The 25,937-nt window shown below is 39.8% G+C and overlaps 1 protein-coding gene and 1 long non-coding RNA gene across 11 annotated transcripts in view; one reads left to right on the top strand and one right to left on the bottom strand.

Annotated features, from left to right (window-relative positions):
* Window positions 1–15,936, bottom strand: part of LOC104006409 (uncharacterized) — a 240,545-nt gene extending 224,609 nt beyond the window's left edge. For 5 of the 6 annotated variants that reach the window (XR_002943902.3, XR_008547959.2, XR_010157218.1 and 2 more), the window contains exon 1: window positions 15,514–15,936. This is a non-coding gene — a long non-coding RNA (uncharacterized LOC104006409). The remainder of the gene's footprint in view (window positions 1–15,513) is intronic. The other variant, XR_001717644.4, reaches the window with a different exon arrangement.
* Window positions 15,482–25,937, top strand: part of TNPO1 (transportin 1) — a 98,258-nt gene continuing 87,802 nt past the window's right edge. For 2 of the 5 annotated variants that reach the window (XR_010157213.1, XM_016953163.3), the window contains exon 1: window positions 15,949–16,113. Coding sequence is in view for 2 of the 5 variants with exons in the window: in XM_016953163.3 (XP_016808652.1) it covers window positions 16,099–16,113 (15 nt within the window). In the remaining 3 variants the exon portion in view is untranslated. Of the gene's footprint in view, window positions 16,316–25,937 lie in introns of all 5 variants that reach the window. The other 3 variants (XM_001153549.6, XM_063811152.1, XR_010157216.1) reach the window with 3 other exon arrangements.

The following is a 25,937-nucleotide window of genomic DNA, read 5'->3' as shown; positions in this document are numbered from 1 at the left end:
CTCTGTTTCATTCTTGAGTTTGGTAATTCATGTCTTCTCTCTTCTTTCTTGTTCATAAGAAAAAGAGATGGACGTTTGTTGATTTTAATTTTTTTCCAAAGAAGCTTTTTGTTTCATTGATTTTTCTCTATTCTGTTTTTAACTTCATTAATTTCTGTTTCTACCTTTATTAATTCTGTTTCTTCACTTGCTTTTGGTTTTTCTTTCTTTTTCTAGGTTCTTGGGGTGGGAAGGGGGAAATAATGGCATTCTCAGATGAAAGGAAACTAAGAGATTTTGTCACTAGCAGACTTCTTTTAAAAGAATGACTAAAAAAAATCTAAACAGAAAGTACATTACAAAAGAAGCAATTTAGGAACTTTGATAACTAAGAAAAAATACTTTACTCAAAAATATGCCTAAATACAACAAGCTTCCTTCTCTTGAGTTTTCTTTTCTTTTTTTTTTCTTTTTCTTTTTTTTTTTTTTTTGAGATGGAGTCTTGCTCTTGTCACCCAGGCTGGAGTGCAATGTCATGATCTTGGCTCACTGCAACCTCCACCTTCCGGGTTCAAGCAATTCTGCTGCCTCAGCCTCCTGACTAGCTGGGATTACAGGCACCCGCCACCACGCCCGACTAATTTTTGTATTTTTAGTAGAGACAGGGTTCGCCATGTTGGCCAGGCTGGTCTTGAACTCCTGACCTCGTGATCCTCCCGCCTCAGCCTCCCAAAGTGCTGGGATTACAGGCATGAGCCACCACGCCTGGCCCTTGAGTTTTCTAAATTACGTTTGATGGCTGAAAAATCACATTATCTGATGTGATTCTAAATGTATTTAGAGGAAACATTTAAGACAATTATAAAAAGGAGACAGTAAAGAGATATAAGGGTAAATTACATTTATTGTCTTAGATTATTGATTTGAGACTTTTCATCATTTCTAATAAATGCACTTAAATTTAACCTAACATATGCTATAACTTTCCCTTATAGCCCTGTTTTAGCTGTGTCATAAAATTTTATATGTTATATTTTCATTTTGATTCAGTTCAATATATTTTTAAATTTCCCTTCAGAATTATCTGGCCCATAGGTTATTTGGAAGTGTGTTGTTTAGTTTACAAATGTTTGGAGAACATTTTGCAGTTACTGATTTCTAGTTTGATTTTGTTATGGTAAAAAAACACTATATAATTTCAATTCTTTGAAATTTATTGAGCTTTGTTTTATAACAAGGATATGGTCTATCTTGATATTTGTTCCATAAACACTTGAAAAGAATGTTAAGTCTGCTGTTGTTGGGTAGAGTATTTTATAAATGTTGATTAGATCCTTTTGGCTGATGGTATTGTTGAGTTCTTATGTATTCTTCCTGATTTTTCATCTAGTTGTTCTATAAACTATTAAGAGGTGCTGAAGTCTCTAACTATAATTGTGGATTTGCCTATCTCTCCTATTAGTACTATCAGTTCACCTAGTGATACAGAAGTGGGCAAGGAAGTGCTGGGAAGGGAAGGGCAGGTCCCTGGCAAGGGCTTAGTTGCTGGCCCTGTCCCCGTGGAACTAGGTGAGGACACGCACTCCTGACTCCATACCCAAATGTTGCATTTCCCAAGACCACCCTGGCCCACCACACCCCCATCTTGTGCCTATAAAAACTCTCGAGATTCGAGCAGGGAGGCACACAAGCAGCTGGACGGCGAGAGGAATGCGAGGGAGCACACTGGCAGAAGAGCACATGACAGGCACCAGCATGCCATCGACCAGCAGAACAAGGCAGAGTTTGGCCGTGGCAATCGATGGAGACCCTGGGCTGCCGAGCACCCCAACTTCAAGAGAAAACATCTCCCTTCTGGCTCCCCCATCTGCTGAGAGCTACTTCCCACTCAATAAAACCTTCCACACATTCTCCAAGCCCGTGTGTGATCTGATTCTTCTGGTACACCAAGGCAAGAACCCTGGGATACAGAAAGCCCTCTGTCTTTGCGATAAGGCAGGAGCCTAATTGAGCTAATACAAGCCACCTATGGATGGCTAAACTAAAAAAGCACCCTGTAACACATGCCCACTGGGGGTTCAGCTATAAACATTCATCCCTAGACACTGCCATGGGGTCGGAGGCCCACAGATTGCTCATTTGTATGCTCCTCTAGAGGTTTGACCAGCAGGGAAATGAAGAAGCAAGCCACACCCACATTGCATGACCTGAGGGGGACAACGGAACTTTTCCTGTTTCACTAGTTTGCAGCTGTTATTTGGTGCAGACACATTTACAATTGCTGTGTCTTTTTGGTGGACTGACCCTATATTATTACATAATATCTCTCCTTGACTCTGGTACTTTTCTTTGCTCTGAAGTATGCTTTATGTGATATCAATATAGCCACTCCTACTTTCTTTTGGTTATTACATCATATATCTTTTTTCATTCTTTTACTTTCAACTTGCCTATTATTATACTTGAAGTGAGTTTCTTGTAGAAAGCATATACGCAGTTCATATTTTCTAATCCATTCTGCCAGTCAAAATACAATGTTGTAGATCATTTATGTTTTGTTATTTTGTTTGTTTGTTTTTACTATACTTTACGTTCTGGGATACATGTGCAGAATGTGCAGGTTTGTTACATAGGTATACACATGCCATGGTGGTTTGCTGCACCCATCAACCCATCATCTACATTAGGTATTTCTCCTAATGCTATCCCTCCCCCAGCCCCCCACCCCCAGACAGACCCCAGTGTGTGATGTTCCCCTCCCTGTGTCCATGTGTTCTCATTGTTCGACTCCCACTTATGAGTGAGAACATGCAGTGTTTGGTTTTCTGTTCCTGTGTTAGTTTGCTGAGAATGATAGTTTCCAGCTTCATCCATGTCCCTGCAAAGGACATGAACTCATCCTTTTTAATGGCTGCATAGTATTACATGGTGTATAGGTGCCATATTTTCTTTATCCAGTCTATCATTGATGGGCATTTGAATCAGCTCCAAGTCTTTGCTATCGTGAATAGTGCTGCAATAAACATACATGAGCGTGTGTCTTTACAGTAGAATGATTTATAATCCTTTGGGTATATGCCCAGTAATGGGATTGCTAGGTCAAATGGTATTTCTGGTTCTACATCCTTGAGGAATTGCCACACTGTCTTCCACAATGGTTGAACTAATTTACACTCCCACCAACAGCGTAAAAGTGTTCCTTTTTCTCCACATCCTCTCCAGCATCTGTTGTTTCCTAACTTTTTAATAATCACCATTCTAACTGGCATGAGATGTTATCTCACTGTGGTTTTAATTTGCATTTCTCTAATGATCAGTGATGATGAGCTTTTTTTCATATGCTTGTTGGCTGCATAAATGTCTTCTTTTGAGAAGTGTCTGTTCATACACTTTGCCCACTTTTTGATGGGGTTGTTTGATTTTTTCTTGTAAATTTGTTTAAGTTCTTTGTAGATTCTGGATATTACCCTTTGTCAGATGGATTGCAAAAATTTTTTCCCATTCTGTAGGCTGCCTGTTCACTCTGATGATAGTTTCTTTTGCTGTGCAGAAGCTCGTTAGTTTAATAAGATCCCATCTGGCAATTTTGGCTTTTGTTGCCATTGCTTTTGGTGTTTTAGTCATGAAGTCTTCTCCCATACCTATGTCCTAAATAGTATTGCCTAGGTTTTCTTCCAGAGTTTTTACGGTTTTTGGTCTTACATTTAAGTCTTTAATCCATCTTCAGTTAATTTTTGTATAAGGTGTAAGGAAGGGGTCCAGTTTCAGTTTTCTACATATGGCTAGCCAGTTTTCCCAACACCATTTATGAAATAGGGAATCCTTTCCCCATTGCTTGTTTTTGTCAGGTTTGTCAAAGATCAGATGGTTGTAGATATGTGGCATTATTTCTGAGGCCTCTGTTCTGTTCCATTGGCCTATATATCTATTTTGGTACCAGTACCATGCAGTTTTGGTTACTGTGGCCTTGTAGTATAGTTTGAAGTCAGGTAGCATGATGCCTCTAGCTTTGCTCTTTTTGCTTGGGATTGTCTTGGCTATACGGGCTCCTTTTTGGTTCCATATGAAATTTAAAGTAGTTTTTTCTAATTCTGTGAATAAAGTCAATGGTAGCTTGATGGGGACAGCATTGAATCTATAAATCACTTTGGGCAGTACGGCCATTTCTACAATATTGATTCTTCCCATCCATGAGCCTGAAACACTCCATTTGTGTCCTCTCCTATCTCCATTGAGCAGTGGCCTGCAGCTCTCCTCGAAAAGGTCCTTCACATCCCCTGTAAATTGTATTCCTAGATATTCTATTCTCCTTGTAGCAATTGTGAATGGGCGTTCACTCACGAATTGGCTCACTGTTTGTCTATTATTGGTGTATAGGAATGCCTGCAATTCTTGCACATTGATTTTGTATCCCGAGACTTTGCCGAAATTGCTCACCAGCCTAAGGAGATCTTGGGTTGAGACAATGGGGTTTTCCAAATACACAATCATGTCATCTGCAAACAGAGACAATTTGACTTCCTCTCTTCCTGTCTGAACACCCCCCATTTCTTTCTCCTACCTGATTGCCCTGGGCAGAACTTCCAATACTATGTTGAGTAGGAGTGGTGAGAGAGAGCACCCCTGTCTTGTGCTGGTTTTCAAAGCCCCTGACCATTCAGCATGACATTGGCTGTGGGTTTGTCATAAACAGCTCCCTTTATTTTGAGATACATACGATCAATACCTAGTTTATTGAGAGTTTCCTGCATGAAGGGGTGCCAAACTCCATCAAAGGCCCTCTCCACATCCACTAAGACGATCATGTGGCCTTTGTCACTGGCTCTGCCCATGTGATGGACCACGTTCATCGATCTGCTTATGTTGAACCAGCCTTGCACCCCAGGGATGAAGCCGACCCAATCATGGTGGATAAGCTTCTTGATGTGCTGCTGAACTCAGCCCACCAGCATTTTACTGAAGATTTTCAAATCAATGTTCACCAGAGACACTGGCCCAAAATTTCCTTTTTCTGTTGTGTCTCTGCTAGGTCTTGGCACCAGGACGATTCTGGCCTCATAAAATGAGCTAGGGAGGAGTCCCTCTTTTTCCATTGTTCGGAACAGTTTCAGAAGGAATGGTACCAGCTCCTCTCTGCATCCCTGGTAGAATTTGGCTGTGAATCTGTCTGGTCCTGGGCTTTCCTTGGTTGGCAGGCTATTAATTACAACCTCGATTTCAGAACTTGTCATTGGTCTATTCAGGGATTCAACCTCCTCCCAGTTTAGTCCTCGGAGGGTGCATGCATCCAGGAATGTATCCACCTCTTCCAGACTTTCCAGTTTATTTGCACAGAGGTGTTTATAGTATTCTCTGACGGTAGTTCGTATCTCTGTGAGATCAATGGTGACATCCCCTCCATCATTCTCTATTGTATCCATTTGATTCTTCTCTCCTGTGTTCCCTATTAATCCAGCTAGCGGTCCATTTATTTTGTTAGCCTTTTCAAAAAACCAGCTCCTGGATTCACTGACTTTTTGAAGGGTTTTTCGTGTTTTTATCTCCCTCACTTCCGCTCTGATCCTAGTTATTTCTTGTCTTCAGCTAGCTTTTGAATCTGCCTGCCCCTGCTTCTCTAATTTTTTTAATTGTGATGTTAGAGTGTTGATTTTAGACCTTTCCCACTTTCTTCTGTGGGCATTTAGTGCTATAAATTTCCCTCTAAACACTGCTTCAGCTGCATTCCAGAGATTCTGGTACATTGTGTCTTTGTTCTCATTGGTCTCCAAGAACTTATTTCTGCCTTAATTTCATTATTTATCCAGTAGTCATTCAGGAGCAGGTTGTTCAGTTTCCGTGTAGTTGTGTGATTTTGAGTGAGTTTCTTAATCCTGAGTTCTAATTTGATTGCACTGTGGTCTGAGAGACTGTTTGTCATGATTTCTGTTCTTTTGCATTTTCTGAGGAGTGTTTTACTTCCAATTACGTGGTCGATTTTAGAATAAGTGTGATGTGGTGCTGAGAAGAATGTATATTCTGTTGATTTGGGGTGAAGAGTTCTGTAGATGTCTATTAGCTCTGCTTGGTCCACAGCTGAGTTCAAGTCCTGAATATCCTTGTTAATTTTCTGTCTTGTTGATCTGTGTAACATTGACAGTGGGATGTTAAAGTCTCCCACTATTATTGTGTGTGAGTCTAAGCCTCTTTGGAGGTCTCTAAGAATTTGCTTTATGAATCTGGGTGCTCCTGTATTGGGTGCATATATATTTAGGATAGTTAGCTCTTCTTGTTGCATTGATCCCCAGACTATGTGTGTCTTTGCACGTGAGATGGGTCTCCTCAATACAGCACACCAATGGGTCTTGACTCTTTATCCAATTTGCCAGTCTGCATCTTTTAATTGGGGCAGTTAGCCTGTTTACATTTAAGGTTAATATTGTTATGTGTGAATTTGATCCTATCATTATGATGCTAGCTGTTTATTTTGCCTGTTAGTTGATGCAGTTTCTTCATAGTGTTGATAGTCTTTACAATTTGGTATGTTTTTGCAGTGGCTGGTACCAGTTGTTCCTTTCCATATTTAGTGCTTCTTTCAGGAGTTCTTGTAAGGTAGGCCTGGTGGTGACAAAATCTCTCAGCATTTGCTTGTCTGTAAAGGATTTTATTTCTCCTTCGCTTATGAAGCTTAGTTTGGCTGGATATGAAATTCTGGGTTGAAAATTCTTTTCTTTAAGAATGTTGAATATTAGTCTCCAGTCTCTTCTGGCTTGTAGGGTTTCTGCAGAGAGGTCCACTGTTAGTCTGATGAGCTTCCCTTTGGGGGTAACCTGACCTTTCTCTCTGGCTGCCCTTAACATTTTTACCTTCATTTCAACCTTAGTGAATCTGACAATTAAGTGTCTTGGGGTTGCTCTTCTTGAGGAGTATCTTCATGGTGTTCTCTGTTCTCTGTATTTCCTGAATTTGAATGTTGGCCTGTCTTGCTAGGCTGGGGAAGTTCTCCTGGGTAATATCCTGAAGAGTGTTTTCCAGCTTGGTTCCATTCCCCCTGTCACTTCCAGGTACACCAATCAAATGTAGGTTTGGTCTTTTCACATAGTCCCACATTTCTTGGAGGCTTTGTTCATTACTTTTCATTCTTTTTTCTCTAATCTTGTCTTCACACTTTATTTCATTAAGTTGATCTTCAATCTTTGATAGCCTTTCTTCTGCTTGATTGATTCGGTTATTGATACTTGTGTATGCTTCACGAAGTTCTCATGCTGTGTTTTTCAGTTCCATCAGGTAATTTATGTTCTTCTGTAAACTGGTTATTCTAGTTAGCAATTCGTCTAACCTTTTTTCAAGGTTCTTAGCTTCCTTGCATTGGATTAGAACATGCTCCTTTACCTCAGAGGAGTTTGTTATTACCCACCCTCTGAAGCCTACTTCTGTTCAATTTGTCAAATTCATTCTGTGTCCAGTTTTGTTCCCTTGCTGGCAAGGAGGTGTGATCCTTTGGAAGAGAAGAAGCATTCTGATTTTTGGAATTTTCAGGCTTTTGCGCTGGTTTTTCCTCACCTTTGTGGATTTATCTACCTTTGGTCTTTGATGTTGGTGACCTTCAGATGGGGTTTTTGTGTGGACCTCCTTTTTCTTGATGTTGATGCTATTTCTTTCTGTTTGTTACAGTCAGGCCCCCCTGCTGCAGGTTTGCTGGAGTTTGCTGGAAGTCCACTCCAGATTCTGTGTGCCTGGGTATCACCAGCAGAGTCTGCAGAACAGCAAAGATTGCTGCCTTTTCCTTCCTCTGGAAGCTTCATCCCAGAGGGGCACCTGCCAGATGCCAGCCAGAGCTCTCCTGCATGAGGTGTCTGTTGACCCCTGCTGGGAGATGTCCCCCAGTCAAGAGGCACGAGGGTCAGGAACCCACTTGAGGAGGCAGTCTGTCCCGTAGCAGAGCTCAAGCACTGTGCTGAAAGATCCACTCCTCTCTTCAGAGCCGGCAGGCAGGAAGGTTTAAGTCTGCTAAAGCTGCACCCACAGCCGCCCCTTCCCCCAGGTGCTCTGTCCCAGGGAGATGGGAGTTTTATCTATAAGCCCCTGACTGGTGCTACTGCCTTTCTTTCAGAGATGCCCTGCCCAGAGAGGAGGAATCTAGAGAGACAGTCTGGCTACAGCGGCTTTGCCAAGCTTCGGTGGGCTCCACTGAGTTCGAACCTCCCCGGAGGCTTTGTTTACACTGTGAGGGGAAAACCATCAAGCCTCAGTAATGGCAGATACTCCTCCCTCCAGCAAGCTTGAGCATCCCAGGTCAACTTCAGACTGCTGTGCTGGCAGCAAAGTTTCAAGCCAGTGGGTATTAGCTTTCTGGGTTCTGTGGGGGTGGGATCCACTGAGCTGGACCACTTGACTCCCTGGCTTCAGCCCCCTTTCCAGGGGAGGGCACGCTTCTGTCTTGCTGGCGTTCCAGGCGCCACTGGGGTATGAAAAAAAACTCCTGCAGCTAGCTCTGTGTCTGCCCAAATGGCTGCCCAGTTTTATGCATGAAACCCAGGGCCCTGGTGGAGTAGGGACCCAAGGGAATCTCCTGGTCTGCAGGTTGCAAAGACTGTGGGAAAAGCATAGTATCTGGGCCAGAATGCACCATTCCTCATGGCACAGTCCCTCACGGCTTCCCTTGACTAGGGGAGGGAGTTCCCCGACCCGCTGTGCTTCCCGGGTAACACCCCACCCTGCTTTGACTCGCCCTCCATGGGCTGAACCCACTATCTAACCAGTCCCAATGAGATGAGCCAAGTACCTCAGTTGGAAATGCAGAAATCACTCACCCTTCTGCATTGATCTCACTGGGAGCTGCAGACTGGAGCTGTTCCTATTCAGCCATCTTGCCACCCACCTCCAACAATCCTTTATTCCATTTATGTTGAATGTAATTACAGATATGTTAGAGCTTAAGTCAGTTATTTTGTATTTTGTTTTCTGTCTATTCTCTCTGTTTTTCATTTCTCTGTTTTCTTTTCCTTATCTTCTTGTGGGTTACTTCCGGTGGGTTACTTTTTAGAATTCCATATTAATTTTTGTTTTTGAGTGTATCTATTTCTTTTTCACTAGTTGCTTTAGGTATTAAAATTATACATATTTTTATAACTTAAATTTTTTCATATATTTGCTATGGTTTAAATGTGTCCCTTCCAAAATTCAGGCATTGCCAATGTGATGGTATTAGGTAGTAAAGTCTTTAAGAGGTAATTAAGTCATGAAAGTTCTTCCTCATTAATGTTATTAAGGCCCTTATGAAAGAGGCTTCATGCAACAAGATGGTCCTCAGCAGATACCAGATGCCAATGCCTTGATCTAGGACTTCCCAGTTTCCAGAACTGTGAGAAAATAAATTTCAGTTTATTCTAAATTACTCAGTCTCAGGTATTGTGATATAACAGCATAAGCAGACTAAGTCAATATCGATATCAAACCTATCCTAGTGTACTTGTGGTGTAATTTTGCCAGTTCAAGTGAAGTGTAGAAACCTTATTTCCCTTTATAGCTCCTTGCCTTTTTCCTTTTATAATATGATTGCTCAAGTATTCTCTCTACCAAATCAGATGTTAAAATTTCTGCTTTAACCTTCAAATATAATTTAGAAAACTCAAGAGGAGAAGGGAAGCCTATTATATTTACTCATATTTTTACTTAGTGTTTTCTTGGTTCTTAATGTTCCAATATTCTTTCTTTCATAATTTCCTTTCTGTTTAAAGAACTTTCTGTAGCCATGCTTTTAGAAAAAAAACTGCTAGTGACAAAATCTCTTAGTTTCCCTTCATCTGAGAATGTCATGATTTCCCCTCCATTCCTAAAGGATATTTTTGCTGGATATTGGATTTGGGTTGACAATTTTTTCCTCTCAACACTTGAAAGATGTTGTGTCACTTCCTTATGGAGTCCATGGTTTCTGATGTAAGATCCACTGTCATTCAAATTGCTTTTCCCTTACAAGTAAGGTGTCATTTCTTGCTCTCTGCTTTTAACAATTTTTTCTATGTTCTTAGTTTTCAAAAGTTGAATGATATATCCTGGCATGACTCTCTTTGAGTTTATCCTATTAGGTTTCATTTGTCTTTTTTTTAGTAACAGCTTTATTGAGATATAATTTTTAACCATAAAACTCACCCTTTTAAAGTTTATAATTCAGTGGTTTTTAGATTCACAACATTGTGTAACCTCCACTATCTAACTTTAGAACACTTTAATCACCTAGAAAAGAAACCCTATGCTTATTAGTAATCACTATTTCCCTCCTTGACCCTTGGAAACCACTAATATGCTTTGTCTCTATATATCTGCTTATTTTAGACTTTCACATAATCATGTAACATGTGGCTTTTGTACCTGGCTTCTTTCACTTAAAGAAAGCATAATGCTTTCAAGGTTGATTCATACTGTAGCATGTATTAGCACTTTATTCCTTTTTAGTGTCAATTAATAGTCCATTGTATATATATACTATATTTTGTTTATTCATTAATCAATTGATGGACATTTGAGTTGTTCCACTTTTTGGACACTACAAATAATTACAAATAATCCTGCTTTTTGTACCACTTTTTGTGTAGACATATGTTTTCATTTTTATTTGGAGTAGAATTCCTGAGTCACAGGGTAACTCTATATTTAATTGTTTGAGGAACTGCCACACTGTTTTCCAGAGCAGCTGTAGCATTTTACATTCCCACCAGCAATGTATGGGGGTTCCAATTTCTCCATATCCTCCCCAGTACTTGTTATCTGTACTTCATATTATAGATATTCTAATGAGTGTGAAGTGGTATCTCCTTGTTTTGATTTGCATTTCCCTAATAGCTAATGATCTTGAGCTTCTTCTCATAAGCCTATTGGTCATTTGTATATCTTATTTGAAGAAATGTCTATACAGATCCTTTCTCCATTTTTAATTAGGTTGTTTTTTATTATTGAGGTGTAAGAGTTTTTTATCTATACTAAATATAAATCTCTTATTGGATATGTAATTTGCAAATATTTTCTCCCATTCTGTGTGCTGTCTTTTCATTTTCTTTCTTGGTGGTGCCATTTGAAGCATGAAAGTTTGAAATTTTGATGAAATCCAACTTGTTTACTTTTTCTTTTATTGCTTGCATTTTTGGTGTCATATGTAGGAGGTCTTTTCCTAACTCCAGGTCACAAAAATTTAATTCCATGTTTACTTCTGATAATTTTATAGTTTTAGCGCTTATATTTTGTTCTGTGATCCATTTTAAGTTAATTTTTGTATACAGTGTGAAGCAGACGTCCAATTTTGTTCTTTTACATGTGGATACCCTGTTGTTTCAGCACTATTTGTTAAAAAATAACTATCTTCTTCCCATTTAACTGTTTTGGCTCCTTTGTTGAAAATTCACTCAGCTTCTTGAATCTGTAGGTTTATCTCTTTCACCAAATTTCAGAAGTTTTCAGACATTATTTATTTGAGTATTTTTAGCCTCACCCTTTTTCTTTTCTCCCTCTAGGACTCTGATTTCATGAATGTTACATCTTTTGTTGTAGTCACTTAGTTCCATGAGACTCTGTTCTTTTTAGTCTATTTTCTCTCTTTTTTAGAGTGGATAATTTCTGTTGTTCTGTCTTCAAGTTCCTTGATTCATTCCTTTGTCTCCTTCGTTCTGTTACTCAATTCATTTAGTTTTTTATTTTGATTATTGTATTTCTCAGTTCTAAAATTTCCATTTGGTTTTTCTTTATGTCTTCTGCTTATTTAATGAGACTTTCTATTTTTTTCATTTGTTTCAAGTGTTTTTGTAGTTGCTCACTGAAGCATTTTTATGATGTCTGCTTTAACATCTTTGTCAGATAATTCTAACATCTCTGTCTTCTTGGTTTTGTCATTTATTAATGGTCTTTTTTCATACAGTTTGAGATCTTCCTAGTTCATGATATAATGAGTGACTTTCATAAAACCTGGACGTATGGGATATTTATGAGGTTTTGAATCTTATTAAAATCTCTTTTAGCTGGCTTTTTCTAACATGGTACTGGCAGGGGAAGTGGGTATGGGGAACAGGCACCACCTCATTGTTGCCAAGTTGGAGGAGACATCCAAGTTCCTCATTTGGCCTCCACTGACACCCAGGATGGGAGACCCCTTGTTACTGGCTTGTGATGATGAAAGTACTGGTTCTTTATTTGACCTTCTCTGACACCACCCTGGGAAGGCGGGCTTAGGGCACCTCTAAATAATTATTTAAATATTTTTCCATAATGCTAACCTGAAGATGTTTCAGTGTAAGGCAATTCTTTAAACTACCTAATAGTCTGGTGAGGGTGGGGATCTAGGCTCTCCACTAGGACTTTGCTGACATGAGTAGGATGGGGTCACAATTCTGTCTGTAGTTTTGCCTAGAGTATGCAATTATTGTCAAAAAGTTTTCTGTCTGCTATACTCCTTTTCTGGCCCTTCAGCTGGAGCAGTGTTTTGATGGGGCCTTTTTTGTCTGTGCCATTGGTGTTTCTAGGTTGCTGATGTGTAAAGTTTCAAGTCTCTAAAGACTCTAAAGCAAAAAGAAAACACAGGCAATTAACCATCATGTTGTTCCTTGGGTTCCAAGGTCTCTAGTTGATCTGTCTTCTTTCCACCATTTGGAGACCTTTATGTTTGTTTTATACATAATATTCAGAAGTTTTAATTATACTTAGTGGGAGGAATAGGGACAAGCATATCTATTCCAACTTCCCAAAAGTGGAAGTCTAAGTAGACCTTTTTATAAGCAGAATCATATTATAATCACTAGGACATATTAATACTTAAAGGAGATTTGAAGTTAATTTTTCCCAGTTAATAACTCCCTAATTTATATTTTTAAGAATTCAAACTTTATATATTGGGTTTACTTTAAATGAGAAATGCCTGTAGATTATTTACACATTTCTGAATATTGACTACAATTGTCCTCTTCAATATTTTAATTCTTCTAAATAATTACTGAAACTTTTTTTCATAGTGTCAACCTGAAGATGTTTCAGTGTAAGGCAATTCTTTAAACTACCTAATGTGAAATAATTGTCTTCCAGAAGTATAAATGGTGACAATATTGTAGGAGATCCTATTCTATTTTATTTGTTTATTTATTTTTATTTTTTCATTTATTTTTGAGACGAAGTCTTCCTCTGTCACCCAGGCTGGAGTGCAAATGAATGGCCTGATCTTGGCTCACCGCAACCTCTGCCTCCCAGGTTCAAGCAATTCTCCTGCCTCAGCCTGCTGAGTAGCTAGAATTACAGGCGCCCGCCACCATGCCCAGCTGATTTTTGTATTTTTAGTAGAGACGAGGTTTCACCATGTTGGCCAGGCTGGCCTCAAACTGCTGACCTCAGGTAATCCACCCATCTCGGCCTCCCAAAGTGCTGGGATTACAGGCGTGAGCCACTGAGCCCAGGCTTATTCTATTTTAGAAGCTTGCCTGTATATAAAAAATTACTTATCTTACTAGGTTTCCATATACTCACCAACAATTGCCTATTAAAGATATTTATTTAACAATTTTTGAATTTCCAGACTTACTTTTTCAATAATATTCCTCCTTCTCAAACATCTTTGATTTATATTAATGTCTAGTAATACTTTCATTCATTGCCCTCTAACAACCTGCCCTGCACTCTGCTAATGAGTTCTTTATGTAACTTATCTTACTTAATCTTGTTTCAGACAAAAGAAAGTGAAGCTCAGAAAGACTGAGCCAAAAGCATTCATAAATGGTAAAGCCAGCATCTGCATATAGGTCCTCTGCCTGCAAGCTCCACACTTGTTTTAACAATGCTACACCTGACAAAATAAGCATCTTGTCATTCCTAGGTGAAAGCTTATAGGTATGTTTTCTCCCTCAGATGCTATTTTGTAACTTCTAACATGTTTTTATTTTTATCTTGGTAAATTTTTCACCTAAGGAAATAAAATTAATACAGAAATTTTAAATATAAGATAGCTATGTTTTAAAGGTAAAAACAAAGTTTATAAATTTTAACTTCATTTTTGTCATTTAAAAATTATTAATAATTCTTCAAAGTTTTACCACATGAGCATATTTAGGTATAAAGAGAAAATACTACTGGATAGCTGCTATTATATGTGCAAACTGTCAAAGAAAAATAAAATAAGCCATGTTAATAAATCCTTGTGAATAAGATTTACTGTTTAAAACATGTTTTTTTAATTTGACCTAGAAGAGAGAAAAAGGCTACATGTGTAAGAATCTCTATTCAACAGAATTATTTTATATTAGTATTTTCATTCACTTTAATTTTTACAAAAGAATACATATTTAATTTGCTTAATCTCAATTTTACAACATCTGATAATCAACATTTTTTTCTTTCAAAATGTTTTGGCCAATAAATCCTCTTATGCTAAATAATATGTTACTTTTTCTTCAATTCATTTCAGTTATTTCCAAACTATTAATCAAGTGAACTCCTACTAATTGCTTAGTCAGTAGTATTTACATCTGTCATTATTTGCTAATCCTTTGGATTTTAGAAATATTTGTGTTTTTTCCTTTAGCAAAGTAGAATGCAAATACTACACATCTTCTGATTTGTATAGATCCTAGTCCACGATGTAACTTTTCAAATGCAGAAATAAGCCATTTTTTATTTGGATAAATATACTTTTTCTGGGTATATTTTCCTGCAGATAAACTACCATTTAGAAAAGTTTATATTACATTTTTTTCTTGGTAATCTACTCCTATTTGGGGGGGGGCTCTTTTTGATATACACTACTGTATCCAATTACTATCAAATTAATATTATAACACGTTGAAATCATGAATATTTTAGTTATCTTTATTTTCCCTTGCTAAGTTCAATTTCCCAATGATTAAAAAATGGTACTTTTAGTCTCAAATTTTAAGTTAAATAAACTAGTTGTTCCTGCAAAATGACTGTAATTCAAATGAAAATTGTTAACACGTTTAGAAGAACAAATAAATTATCTTAGTAAAAATTTACAGACATTTTCTAGTATTATGTACTGTAATTTTACCTAAACTATGACAGGAAGGCAACAACTGTCACACATTTTCAAAATATATACAGCACTTCCAGTAAGATAGTCGGAACTTCTGGTATTTCTACTCACACTGATCATGTGAGGAATATTATCACGGGCATCATCACCTTAGAAAATAAAAATCAGCTAGCTATGCAAATTTTAAGTATTTTTATACAGTAAATTTTACATATAAGAATAATCTGAGGGAAGGAAACTGATATTTATCTCATTACCCTTGTTGCAGTTGGGTATAAAAACGTCCACCACTCCCATTTTGAATCATTTGCCGTACAGAAAATACAGGACATTTTAATTTCTCATGATGGCAGGTTAGGGAGAGAAAGGCTTGTTATTTCTAAGAGCAAGAAACTACAGTTTTATAGGATTGCACACCTGGAGGCGTAAACATTTTATAAATCACTGAATTCTAATTACATAGTTTATACGCCACATACAACATACGTCAAAAGCCTATCTTGTTCTAAGCGGGCAGCCATCCACCCGCGTCTACCTACCGAAGCCATTTCTGCTTTTTACCAGCGACGCTGGAACAGTGTTATTGTGGGATATGTTCAGTGTTGAACAGGCTCCCAGGGCACGGCTGTTACTTTGGAGGTTATGCTGGGGTACAGAAGTTAGGCTGGGGCAGGGCCATCCACCTAGGAGGGCCCAGCACAGTCTGGGCAACCACACCAGCGGGCCGTTTTCCTCACAGCCCCACCGCGCCGGGCAGCGTCTGCAGCTGCTGCGTGCGAGACCCAGATGCTCCGGTCAGCGCGCCGGCCGCAGGGAGTGCGAGCACTTGTGAGCCCCGCGCCGGGCCGGTGAAGTCTGGTGCTGCCGAGCCCGCTTAGAAAGCACGGCCGCGCGCTGCCGGACGCAGGCCTACAGGCCCAGCCGACCCAGGCAGCAATTTTCCTAGCCCCGCCGCCGTTGCCAAGGCGACCGCCGCCGAACGTTCCCGCGGCGGGCTCCGCCCCCCGGCCAATCGGACCGGCGCTCGGTGAAGCCCAGATTCTCTTTGTTCCGCAGCCATTTCAGGCCCCGGACAGGAGGCAGCGCCGCTTCGGCCGAAGGCCCGAGCGCCCGAGGCGTCTGGGATGGTGTGGGACCGGGTAGGTGGCGTGAGGGTGCGCGGCCCCGAACTGGAGGGGCGGGAACGGAGGCTGGGAGCGCCGAGCTGCCTGACGCGCCTACGGGAGAGACGCCGGGCGCGCCCGCTCTCCCGGCGCCTGCCCGGCCGTTTGAAGCCGAGAGGCAGCGGCGGCGCGGTTCTAACCCCAACAGCTGCCCGCCCAGGCGCCCTGCGGGACCCGGGTAGGGAGCAGGCGACGGCGGCTCCTCAAGTGTCCGAGGATCCCGTTAGGGGCGGCGGGAGCCCGTTACAAGGGGCGGGAAGGGAAGGGTCTTATATTCAGGGGAGCGTTTGCCTCGCCTGTTAAGCTGTGGCGTTTGAGGGCCCTTGAGTGCTGTAGTCGGCTGCCCCGGGACGGCTGCCTTTCACTGGTTCTGGGCGCTGGCCGGCGCTGCCCGAGATGGGCCAGTCTTTGTCCCGCCCTGGGCCCCTCTGCCCGGGTCTCCTGCGTCCGCACACAGCGCCCATCGTCCTTACATGCAGCTTGCCGTTCTCTTCCTCCCGGCGGTTCTTTCTCCTTGGGGCCGCTTGGCCTCACGACATGTTTACATAATGTTTGTGACTGTACACGTTTTGCGTGGGCTTGTGGGTTTTGCCCTTCTGCCTCCACTCCCATGCGTACAAGCAACAGGGAACAGCTGCTGAGGAGCAGACTGGCCACCACAATCAAGCTATTTTCGGAATGACTTTCTTTAAAAATGATCGCGTGTTGCTTACTGATTTTAAAAATCAACTGGATTTTGCAAGGATTGCTTAGAGTTTAAGTCTGTTATCTTAATCGCTAATCAGGATGGTCTATCAGTAGATGTAAATGTAGAAATTTGAAATTGGAGGCTATCTACAAATTGATTTTGACAGCTGTATTAAGAAGCTTAATAACTGTCCTTTGAAACAGTAATGACTTAAATGATGAATGTGTAAGTGGTACTTTTTTTACCCTAAAGAAAAGATACTTTTAAAATTGCAAGATGTATGGTGTAATAGGTGTTTGGAAATGAAGGTTGTAAAATGGCTGTCCTGACGTACTACTCACTTTTAGAATAACAAAAGTTCCTGCAGCATTTTAAGTTTCCCTGTTATATCAAAGCTTTCATGTTAGAGTGGTGAAGAAGCTATGTTTAGTGGAAAAGGGGAAAGTTCCGTTTTTTGGGAAAGGATCTGTTTTCCACTTTCACCTTACCTGGCACCGTAGTTGTTCCTAGAGAAGGCTGTGCCAGGATGAAAATTAGCAACCACAAAAGGGAAACAATAGTTTGTAGGTGCAGATATCTTTTTTAGTCTCTAGCTATGCAGTGCATAAATTTATACTAGTTTGGCAGTACGATTTTTACTTCGTGCAATTAAACGTGAGCCTAATGAAGTACTAGTGTTCTGTTTTCTTTTTCCTAAAAGGGGCCGCCACCCTTGATGTGGCTGCATCTTTCTCCTAGTCAGGAATTATTAAATTCCTCCCACTGAAATATCTATAAAAATCTTGTTTGCACTTCTACCTCAACTCTCAGTGGTTTTATTACCATTATATAATGTGAGCAGAATAAGATTTTTGTAAAAATACATGATTCTAGTTGTAAGCTTTTCCAATATCAACATTTCTTATTGTATTCATTGTTTTTATGACTGTAGTTTTGCTTATTTATAATTTTAAAGCCATTCCATGAACTCAGTTTTTCTAAATGTTGTAAATGAGCTACTACATTTAAATGTAAACATCTATATTTAGAAGAATTTCTTGAATTTTAACCATGTTGGATTCTGCAAATGTTTTTTTAAGAAAAGAAACCTGGTTATAAAGTGAAGTCAAACCAAGTGACATAGGTAATGAAATAAATGAATTTATCAAATATAAACTGCAGAGAGGAGCACAGCAGTAAGTGGGGGAGTTCTTTTTATTGGCCAGGGTATAAATTGTGATATTTTTTCCTGAGATTGATATTTGAATACATATTGGTGCTAAAAAGATATCTTCCCCCCTCAAAACAGTTTGGTTTACCAGCAAAAGGATGAGAAAGCTGAGAGAATCAAAGAAACTGATGAGGTTTTCAAAAACAATGGAGAACAATGCCATCCTCAAAGAGGAAGGATCAGAAACAGTGAAATTCCCCTGGAGGTTGAGGATTTTTCTTAGTTGACCCTATTCAGCCATTGCCTTGGTAAATCTGTTGAGTGTTGGCAGGTGAAGGAGTCTTCCGGGTTGTACAAGGGATGAACTTCACAATGGAAGACAGATGTTTGCAAGAGTGGTGCCTTAATCCGTATTGTGTTGCTGTAAAAGAATACCTGAGACTGGGTCATTTATAAAGAGAAGAGGTTTATTATTTAGCTCACGGTTCTGCAGGCTGGGAAGTATAAGAAGCAAGGCGCCGCCATCTGGTCAGCTTGTTGTGCTGCATCATAACCTGCTAGAGAAGGTCAAAGGGGAAGCCACCCCAGGCAAAGAGGGGGAAATCTGAGGGAAGGGCCTGGCTTTCTAACAACTCACCCTCAGGGAACTAAATCATGTCCACCAGATCATGATCAGATTTCAACATGAATTTTGATGGAGACAGACACGCCATATTCAAACCACAGCAAGTGGTAACTGATTTGTAGTTGCATGCGTGGATGTTAGTTAGGAGAGGTTTTCAAAAGCAAGTTTGATTGGGTTGCTTTGAAGGGTCCTTTGAAGTACTGTAAGTTGCTGTAGTAAGTAGGAATATTAGAGTTCTAGAGTCTGAATGGTCAAATGAGATATTGAAATGGGAAATAGGGAGGTGGATTTGTCCTGGAATTTTCTGGAGTAGATAGAATACATATAGGAATAGTGGCTACATCTTAATCCAAAAAGACACTCCATGCCAGAGCGAATATTACAACTCAGTACTGAAAAAAAGCTGATAACCGTGAGACCATAAAGTTGGGATTGATATATGCCTTTTTAATGGTTAAATTTTTAAAACAAAGCAAAACTTTTCAATGTAGTGTAGAGAACAGGCGCTTTGGAGCCACACTATTTGGATTCAGATTTTGGCACCTTCTGTAATTATCTGTGTGACCTTGGGCAAGTTATTTAATCTCACTTTTTCATCTTATGTTATGAGGATTAAATGAGTTAATACACTAAGCTCTTAAAACTGGGCCTGACATGTATTAACTTTTCTATAAATAATAACTGCTGTTATCATCAATGTCATTATCACTGTTAATTATTTCAGAAAACTATAGAAAACCATAAAATAAAAATTACAAATATCAGTACTACGTAGTAACTACTGTAAGCCCTTTTGCGCATTTCCTTCCAATTTTTTTTCTGAGTTTATTGGATTTTTTTTCACAGTTGAGACTTTACTATGTGAGTAATTTTGTATTCTCACCATAAGCATTTTCTTATGCTACTTAATTATTTTGTCACCATATTTAATGTTTGCATGTTTGTGTGGATTTCTCATTATTAAACAGTTTCTAATTTTTTTTGCAGTTATAAGAAACACTGCAATGAACATCCTCATACAAAAATCAATTTCTGCATTCTGGATTATTTAGAGTCCCCAAAGCAAAAATACTGAGTCAAAGTAAACATCCAAAGCTCATGGTCCATACTGCAAATTGCTTTTACTTAAGGGAATTTAATAATGAACTTATTAATATAATAAATTGAGACTACACAGTATTGTTCCTGTTGCTTTGGGATTGGAGGAATAGAGAGTGGATTAACGTTTTCCTTGTAATGTACTAGACATCATTTGTAGGCATTTAACATACATTGTCACTTTCATGTACATTTTTCTCATTTATTATGTTGGCTCTGTGTTATACATGGAAGTTACTTCTATTTTACTGATGAGAAAACAAAGTGTAAATAGGTAAGTACTTTGTCCAAGGGCTCAGAGCGTTCGAGCCTGAATCTGAATCTAGATCTGCTTGACTGCAAAGCTCATCATGCTGTTTTATTTGTATACTTTTATATCATATACATATTCAGAATTTTATACTGTAACTAACTATAGATCACAGACCACATTTTTAAGATAGCTAAACTGAGCTGGGAATAATGAATGGGTAAGTTGCAAAGTTAAACAAGACAGGGCTTAACTTTCCACGTTTTAGAAAAAGAAAATCTTTACCTGGATGAGATATAATTGGTAACAACTATATAAAACCGGGTTCTAAAGTGAATGCACCAAATATCTGTGGGTGCAATTCTTAATGATCTTAACACAAATAGGTGAGAGAAAACCAAAGAAATCTCAAATTTGATTAAATTTGGGGAGTAAGAGAAATGAAAAGGCCCGTAAGTGCTTAAATTGAAATATACGTTTAGTAAAACTCCTGGTAAAGTAAATGAAGGTTTTACTGGGGAAACAAGCAAAAAAATATGTGTTTCACATAAGGAGAATAGAACTGCCTACAAGGTGTAGGAAGTTAAATTTATACTGAAAATTAGAGAAAAAAACACTCATATTTGAGTTGCATTTTATAGATGACTCGGAAGCCATTAGTAAAATAATTTATTAGTGGAGCCCCTTTATCCTAGATGCATATGTTTCTACCACAGATGAAAAAGTTAATGCTAGGAAGGATAAGATTCCATCACTTTTGTTTTTACTAAGAAAGGAATTAAGGAAGAGAAGTATTTCAGCAAATCATGAATATACTAAATAAATGCAAATAAATTATTAGGAATAGGTGGTATCCAACAAGATTTTAAAGATATGAATATAAAAGTACAGAACTATTGATTATTATGCTACCATTTGAAATTGTGTTTTTGAAAAATATTTAATGAAATTAAATATATATTTTGACTGGAGCATAGCAGAACTAGGAAATGATGAGAGAGCTAGCAAACCATGAAGGACTTTTGTGCCATTTATTAGTGCTGGGATTATCTCTTGTCGTGAGATTTACATACTAGTGGAGAAAGAGATATGTAAATAAACAAGTTCAATAAGTGTATTTACAGCTTTTGTGATATAAATCTGTAAAAACACCAAGAAAGGCCAGTAATAGATTCGTTGAATAGATTAGGGGGAATGTCTGGAGCATTTTGGGAACTAGGAACAGCATTTCAGTGAGTGTGTCAGTAAACATAAAGATCTGCTGTGTTCTTGGAACTCTTAAGCGGTTCAGGGGCCCTGAAAGGTATATAGCAGGGGTCCACAAACTTTCTGTAAAGGGCCAGATAGCAAATATTTTCTGCTTTGTGGGCCACACCATGTCTACCACTGTAGTGCAAAAACAGTTATGAAACCAATGGTATGGCCAGATTTGACTAAGGTCTTAATTAGACAAACTCTAATATATAGTACAGAGGGATGTTGAAGAGAGAGAACCTACTGAGCCTTATGTCACCCTATCATGAGCCATTGAAAGATATGAAACGAATCTAGAAGATTGATTTGTATGAATCATTAAGAGCAGAATAAAATAGATTTTTAAAGCACTCTACATCGATTTAAAAGGGAAAACAACTCAGTTTTTTAAGTGGGCAAGTTCCACAGAAGAGGAAATATGGCTAGCAGGTAAACATGGAATAATGATTTACCTCACCAGCAGAAAAATGCAAAGTAAAGCAGTGACTTTTTTTTTTCTCATTATACTGGCCAAAGAGAAAAAAGTTTTGTTAGTATGTATTGAGAAGGTTGTAGGGATAACATTGAATATATCGGTACGGCTATTTTAAAGTAAAAACATCTTTGACCCAGCAGTTTCCATTTCTTAGAGAAACACATGAGTATATCAGGAGTCATGTGTGCTAGGATTAGTCCTTGTCAGTAACCACAGAAACTCCAGACTTCCTGTTCACATTTTATCTCTGGCATTCCATTCATAAAAAGGTCTACACTTTTTTTTTTTTTTTTTTGGAGATGGAGTCTCGCTCTGTTGCCCAGGCTGGAGTGCAGTGGCATGATTTCGGCTCACTGCAACCTCTGCCTCCTGGGTTCAAGCAATTCTCCTGCCTCAGCCTCCCGAGTAGCTGGTACTACAGGCACACATCGCCATGCCCAGCTGATTTTTTGTATTTTAGTAGAGATGGCGTTTCACTGTGCTGTGCAGGCGGGTCTCCAACTTCTGACCTCAGGCAATCTGCCCACTTTGGCTTCCCAAAGTGCTGGGATTACAGGTGTGAGCCACCGCGCCCGGCCCAGCCTGGGTCTACACTTTTTTTTTTTTTTGGAGACACAGTCTAGCTCTCTTGTCCAGGCTGGAGCAGGGTCTATGCTTTTTCTTAAACCTCTTCTCAACTTTTAATACCCTTCTACTGTACTTTGTGAAATTAACTATCCATCATCTGCAAAATCCAGTCTGAACCATTCTTAGATGTTGTTTTCACTTTCTTGCTGTAATGGAAACCGGACTCTCTTCCACTGTGCAGTTGTGGCTGTTTTTGTTTGTTTGCTCCGTAACTTTCCTTCCACTGTTTCTAGCGGTGGGAAAGATATCTGTCATGAGTCTTCTTACTTCTTTCAGACTATGCTTCCTCCTTTCTCCCTATAATCTTCAGTTTTGAATTATGTCATAAAGGCCCACTGTCCCACTCTCCAGTCTTTATATTGAAATTGATAAGAATGTACATAACTGATCCACCCAAACCCTGGCCTCTCACTTCCTAGACCTCTCTTCCAGTGCTCTTCCCATCTATGTTTTATCAGCCACTCATTCCACAGTGATACCCTCGTGCACTGTCAATAACTGCAGTCCCTCCATAGTTGCCATTTCATGTGTTCTGCTCTGTTACCGCTTCTTCCTATTTTTGCAGCTCACTCCTAGTGCCTCAGCCCTAACCATCTTCTGACCCCAATGGAATCTCCAACCCATTGATCCTATTACTGCTCCCCTGCCCCTTACCCTCTTGATGTTTTCACTCCCTTTTATGTGGAATTTACTCATCTAAATTTCATGGTTAATCAGTTTAATTACTTCTTTGGATCCCTTTCCTTGCTCTTTGCTTGTTTGGCAAAACCAGAGCTCTAGTTAAAACAAACTCTGGGGTTTTTTTTGCACTTGCCCCTATGTAACTGAGCATGGCCAGAAAAAAACCACACAACCACACATGGCCACAAACCTTAAGTGGGTCTGTAATGCTGCCTGATGGTTGTACTGTATTTTCCTAGTCTGCTTACTCTTCCACTCCTCTAAATGACTACTTCATATCTTATTTTCCCCAAACCTTCTATATCTCTTTTCCCATCCTCACCTTCAGCTCATGACCTTGCTTCCCACTTTGCTGAGAAAATTGAAGTAATCAGAACTTCCATAGATTGCCACCACTCCACATACCTCTGGCACTCTATTTATGAAAGGGTCTGCGCAGCATCTGCTCAGTACATGGCTGTCTTCCTGCCTGTTACCTTAGATTAACTGTTCATATTCTTGTCTGCCTTTGTACTAGGCCCCATTCTCTCTCATCTGCTCAAGGACTTTGCTTCAGGTTCTCTTCTTCCACATCATCAATTTTGTTCTTTTTATTGAATCATTTCTATCAGCAAACAGATATGCTATTATTTCTCCCCTCTTAGGAAAAAATCTTGTCCCACTTCACCACATTACCCCAATTTTTTGTTTCCTTTGGGAGCAGTATTTCTCAAAATAGTTGTCTGTACTTGCTATTGCCAAGTTCTCTCCTCTAGTACTCTGTTAAACCCACTCTAGTGAGGTGTTTGTCTGCACCACTCCCACAGAAACAGCTCCTCTGGTTCTTCAGTAGCCCCCATATTGTTAAATGCCCTGTGTTATTGATTCTCATCCTATGTGACCTGTCAGCAGCATTTGACACAGCTGTTTGCTTCCCTTAGCCTTGAAACCATTTCTTCTTTGCCTTCGAGGACGTCACACGTTCCTGGTTATCTGCTGTCTCAGTGCTGGTCCTTGTAATTCTCCTTTTCCTTTATTTTCACTGACCTCTTAATGTTGGAGAGCCCCAAGTCTTAATTGTTTGTTTATCTGTTTCTGTCTATGCTCACTTTATTGGTAATCTCATTTAGTCTCATGGCTTGAAATACCATGTAAATATCAACAATACCCAAATTTAGATCTTTAGCCCCTCTCCTCAATTCCAGTCTTACATGTGCAACTACCTATTCAACATCTCCCCTAAATGTTTAATAATAGACATCAAAGTCAGCATATCCAAAACTAAACTCCTAAACTTTCTCCCCAATGCCTGCTTTGCCCACAGACTCCCCCATTTCTGTCAGTGGCAACTCCGTCCTCCTGTAGCTCAGACCAAAATCTTGGCCTTATTTTTTTACTTCACTTTTTCTTTTACTCTTCAGATCTGTTCTTTCAGGACAATCTGTTTTCTGTATCGTCAAAATACATCCAAAATCCTATCATGCCTCACTGCTTCCCCCACTGCCACCACCCTTGTCCAAGCCACTACCATCACATCTTGTTGGATTACTGAAATAGGTTACTACCTGGTCTGCCCCTTCTGCCCTATCCCCTTCCAACAGTATTTTCTCAATACAGTAGCCAGAATAAACCTTTCGCAAATTAAGACAGACCCTGTCACTTCTCCTGCAATGGCTCCTGTTACGGTCTGAATGTATGTGTCCTCCCAAACTGTTGAAATCCTAACTCCCAAGGTATTAGGAAATGGGAGTGGAGTCCTCATGAATAGGATTGGTGCCCTTAAAAAGTCCTAGAGGCCAGGTGCGGTGGCTTATGTCTGTAATCCCAGCACTTTGGGAGGCTGAGGTGGGCGGATCATGAGGTCAGGAGATCGAGACCATCCTGGCTAAAACCGTGAAACCCTGTCTCTACTAAAAATACAAAAAATTAGCCGGGCGTGGTGGCACGTGCCTGTAGTCCCAGCTACTCGGGAGGCTGAGGCAGGAGAATTGCTTGAACCCAGGAGGCGGAAGTTGCAGTGAGCTGAGGTCACGCCACTGCACTCCAGCCTGGGTGACAGGGTGAGACTCTGTCTCAAAACAAAACAAAACTCTAGAGAGATGCCTTGCCCTTTGTCTCTTGAGGACACAGCAAGAAGTCTGTGAGCTAGAAAGCAGCCCTCACCAGATACTGAATATGCCTTGATCTTGGACTTCCCATCCTACAGAATGGTAAGCAATCAATTTCTGTCATTTATAAGCTATCTCATTTATGGTATTTTGTTATAGCAACCCGAATGGACTAAGACATTCCCTTTCATTCACTCAGAGAAAAGCTGGTCCTGTGAGGCTCTACATGATCTGCCCAATCCACTCCACTTTCTCCTTACCTTCCTGACCTCATTTACTGTTACCACTGTTCTCCCCTTACTCACTGGCCTGCTTGCTATGTCTGTCCTGTTCCTACTTTAGGACTCTTGCTGGCTCCACTCTCTGAAATGTACTTCTTCCACATATCTGCTTGGCTCAATGGACTTACCTCCCAGTCTTTGATCAGATCTTACCATCTATGAACACCCTGTTTAATACTATATTCTATCCTGCCCTTCCCCACCCACTCTTATCCTGGACTCCTTTTTATTTTTTGCATAGCACATACAACCTTCTAACATACTATATTAGGGGTCAGCAAGCCACAGCTCCATGAGCTTCTGCCCTGTTTTTGTACATCCTATAAGCAAAAGAATGGTTTTTACATTTTTAAACGGTTGTGAAACAAAGCAAAAAATACGTGACATATATATGTGGCCTGCAAAGCCTAAAATATTTACTCTCTGTCCCTTTTCCAAAAAAGTTTACACTATGTATTTTATTCTGTTTATTGTCCTCCTCCTCCTGCAAGAATACAAGCTCCAAGAGGGCAAGATCTTTGTTTTATTTTTTGCTGTATCTGCGAGATACAGATACAGAGCCTAGAATGTAGTAGACACTTAGT

Source organism: Pan troglodytes, chromosome 4 (assembly GCF_028858775.2).
Source record: "Pan troglodytes isolate AG18354 chromosome 4, NHGRI_mPanTro3-v2.0_pri, whole genome shotgun sequence".
NCBI lineage: Eukaryota > Metazoa > Chordata > Mammalia > Primates > Hominidae > Pan > Pan troglodytes.
The sequence above is the reverse complement of the archived record's forward strand: the minus strand, read 5'-3'. Positions and strand labels throughout refer to the sequence as shown.